Source organism: Aegilops tauschii, chromosome 3 (genome assembly GCF_002575655.3).
Source record: "Aegilops tauschii subsp. strangulata cultivar AL8/78 chromosome 3, Aet v6.0, whole genome shotgun sequence".
Classification (NCBI taxonomy): domain Eukaryota; kingdom Viridiplantae; phylum Streptophyta; class Magnoliopsida; order Poales; family Poaceae; genus Aegilops; species Aegilops tauschii.
The window spans coordinates 447,830,148-447,833,663 of record NC_053037.3 but is presented as its reverse complement, the minus strand read 5'-3'; the positions used below and the strand labels follow the sequence as shown (position 1 = coordinate 447,833,663).

At 48.1% G+C, this 3,516-nt stretch overlaps 1 protein-coding gene across 1 annotated transcript; it reads left to right on the top strand.

Annotated features, from left to right (window-relative positions):
* Positions 1-277: 277 nt before the first annotated feature.
* LOC109731909 (DNA-directed RNA polymerases II and IV subunit 5A) lies at positions 278-2,631 on the top strand. Its single transcript, XM_020291083.4, has 4 exons — positions 278-639; positions 1,218-1,397; positions 1,502-1,615; positions 2,181-2,631. The coding sequence occupies exons 1-4, from the start codon at positions 427-429 to the stop codon at positions 2,304-2,306; spliced, it is 633 nt and encodes a 210-aa protein (XP_020146672.1). The 5' UTR covers positions 278-426; the 3' UTR covers positions 2,307-2,631.
* Positions 2,632-3,516: the final 885 nt, after the last annotated feature.

The following is a 3,516-nucleotide window of genomic DNA, read 5'->3' as shown; positions in this document are numbered from 1 at the left end:
GTGCAACCAAAAAATGGGTGGTATTGCAGCTAGCAGAACATTCTTGCTTGCGAGCCAAGCCCGGGTGTAGACGCAGACGATGGGGGTGACATCGCGGTAGAAAAAGCGAGCGTTTCATGCGCGATACTCCATTTTTAGCAACGTTACAGAGCCGACCAGTCAGAGCACACGCTGTAAAGTCGGCCCGTATTGGGCACTGCTCACTGCTGTTGCCGGGGCCCCACCAGTCATCCGCGGACGCAGCTTGCAGGCGCGCGTGACGATATTGTATCCGCGCAGCCAACCCACTCGCAGGATTGGAGAAAAGCAGAGTGGGCCGACGTCGTCGCCCTCCGCAGGTCAAGCTCGGCAGCTCCAGCTCCACCTCGAAACCGAAGCCGCCGCCGCCGCCGCCGGCAGCGGAGGAGGAGGAGGAGGAGGAGGGAGATGGCGTCGGGCCTGGTGACGGAGGACGTGACGGTGGGGCGGCTGGTCCGGATCCGGCGCACGGTGATGCACATGCTGCGCGACCGGGGCTACCTGGTGGTGGAGCACGAGCTGTCCATGACCCGCCGCGACTTCCAGCGCAAGTACGGCGAGTCCTTCCACCGCGAGGACATGCTCATCAACAAGTGCAAGAAGAACGACCCCAACGACCAGGTCTGCTCGGCTCAGCTCATCCCAATCTCCCCTACTTTGCTTTCCTCTTCCCGCTCAGCTTGTAAAGTAGCTAGTCGTCGTCCACGGATCCAGCTCTCTGTTTTTCCTTTTCGCTGATGGAGTGATGGTCATCCGCGATCCGTCTCTCGGTCGACAACTTCGCTAGATTTGAATCCCTAGCTCCATCGTCTCGCTCTTGCTCGATCTGTTCTGTTGGATCGACCGGTGTTTGTTTTGCCGTCAAGTGCTCGATGCAAGCTTAGTTCGTGGTGCTCATGGCATCGGCTGCTTAGCTTGGGGGCACTCTGCTCTGCTGTGCACGACTGCGCGTTGTGCAAGTCGCTTGGTGCCTCTACAATTCTACACACATATGACCACGTACTATTGGAAGAATTTAGCCGACCAAGTAGCTCGACCATGCTGCCTGATGATGAGTGATACTGCTAGGGATCTCTAGGGACAATTCAGAGCCAGTCAAGACTACATTTTCTGCCTAGTTCAGCTATTATGTTGGTGAAGTTCTGCCATGAAATGGCAGTCTCCTAACACTGATTTGTCATTTTTCTCTTTGGAATCAGATATACGTGTTCTTCCCGAACGACGAGAAGGTGGGGATGAAGCACATCAAGAAGTACGTCGAAATGATGAACGCCGAGAAAGTCTCCAGGGCTATATTGGTCGTGCAGCAGAACCTCACCCCATTTGCAAAATCGTTTCTCCAAGAACTGGAGCCAAAGATCCACTTGGAGGTTTTCCAGGTACAGCAGAACCTCACCCCATTATGCACTCTGATTCAACCGGCACATTTCTGTGATCTGTTATGTTCCTCTGGCCTTCTCATAACTGAAGCAACGAACCACAGGACGCGGAAATGCTTATAAATATCAAGGAACATGTTCTTGTTCCGGAGCATCAAGTGCTTGCTAATGAGGAAAAGAAGACGTTATTGGCGCGGTACACTTTAAAGGAAACTCAGGTATTACTAAATCTTGATTAGCACTTGTAAGTTGCACTAATTTTGGGCATTAGTAGAGCCAGCCAATCAAGTGTCTAGTTCCTTGATATAGCAATATGGTGAACATCAGAGGAACAAGATGTTTTTCCTTGATAGTTATAGTAAAAGCTGTCACAACTTTCTATAGCATCAACCATTGCCTTTGTCAGTGTGTTTCACTCATCTTAAATTGTTCACTTTCAGTTCCATTAACTACGGGTATGTAGTTATGTATCAGACCCATTTTAGGCACAAACTAATATAGGTCAGAGAAATAATGACAATCTTTTAAATGCCTGTTCTAGATTCTCTACAATTTTAAGAACAACATGTTTACACAATTTACTCTAAGAAAATTGATGATATTTATCTATGGGAGATGCACTACAATAGCTACTAAATCTTGCTTGTTTGCTAACACATTCATGCTTCTATCACTTGTTGCTGCATGACACCCTCTTCATTTTTCAGTACTTAGCTAGAAAAAATATGCACTTGCTAACCGGCATGTAACCCATCTCTCTTCTGAATGCAATGAACAAAACAGCTACCAAGAATACAGATTACAGATCCCATTGCGAGGTACTACGGCCTCAAACGAGGGCAGGTGGTGAAGATCATCAGGCCCAGCGAGACAGCCGGCAGATACGTCACATATCGCTATGTTGTATGACAGTACACAAGTGAGGTGAAGGTCAAGGAACCTAAAACATGGTGATTTTTGCAGTTACACACGACACACATACCCATTCGCTTGGAGAAAAACGGCATCGCTTCAAGCAACCATTCTTAAGGATCGCATGCCTGTTACGTAAAAGGATTCTTAATAAGCTGAGTGTATGGAGCATAAGCAAAATCCTCATGTTGTACCATTGTTTCGTGAACTTTATAGAACATACAGAACCGAAACTAGTGTGCTGAGAGCAATGAAAGGCTCTGCAGTTCTGGCTGCTACATCATTTGAACGAACCATTCTTGAAACTCCATGATTCTGGTCCTGACGTTGTGTGAGTGTGTGTGTGTGGTGGTGATATGCGTGATGAACTTGTTTGCAATATACCCCACAAAAAAAAACTTGTTTGCAATACATGGTGGATCCTGGAGTGGCATTGTAAGCATTTACTCAAGGCAAAGGGAAAATTGCTCTGTTTACTATTACCTTCGTTTGGAATTAACTCTCGCGGCTCATTTCATCGACAGTTAATTCCGACGGAGGGAGTAGGATGTAGCATCTAGCAACATACCACAGTTGTAGACTGAAATGCTACTGCAAGTGCTGCCGAATCGATGGTTGCTCTGGGCTGGGGTTTACTCTCTTCATGAAAGAAAGGGTAGTGCAGGATATCTTGCCGGTACTGTTTGCTTCCGGAACGCTACTCTGATCACCAGCTTCCATCTTTGTGTAGGCACGGACAGGCATAGCACCGGAGATGCGGAGTTATGACAGGAATTGCAAAGCTAAACATAACATGATCGGCCGGCCTGAATTATGGAGCTGTCCGGCCCCATTCTGCAACAGTTCGTCAGAGCTGGACAAACAAGTGAATGCAAAACAGCGACCACACGTACACTCGCACAGGGACCAGGTCGTCCTAACAATAGCAGATTAAGCTAACAGCATCCAGAGTACTAAACACTAAAGCCTGTAACCGGCAATCTTTTAATTGTGATGATGGCTGTGGTGGTTTCTGGTTCTGGTAGTGGCAGTGGGCATCATCGACCGGCCGCCCAGCCAAGCCCACGAACGAAAATTAACAAAAACGGAATAGACAATATGCCGTTGTTCGGTGGTGATGTGGACGGAGGGATGGGCGGAGACGTAGAGAAGTGGTTCTGACTAAAATAGTTTGGCGAGGCGCAATGGAAAATGGTGGAGAAAAGGT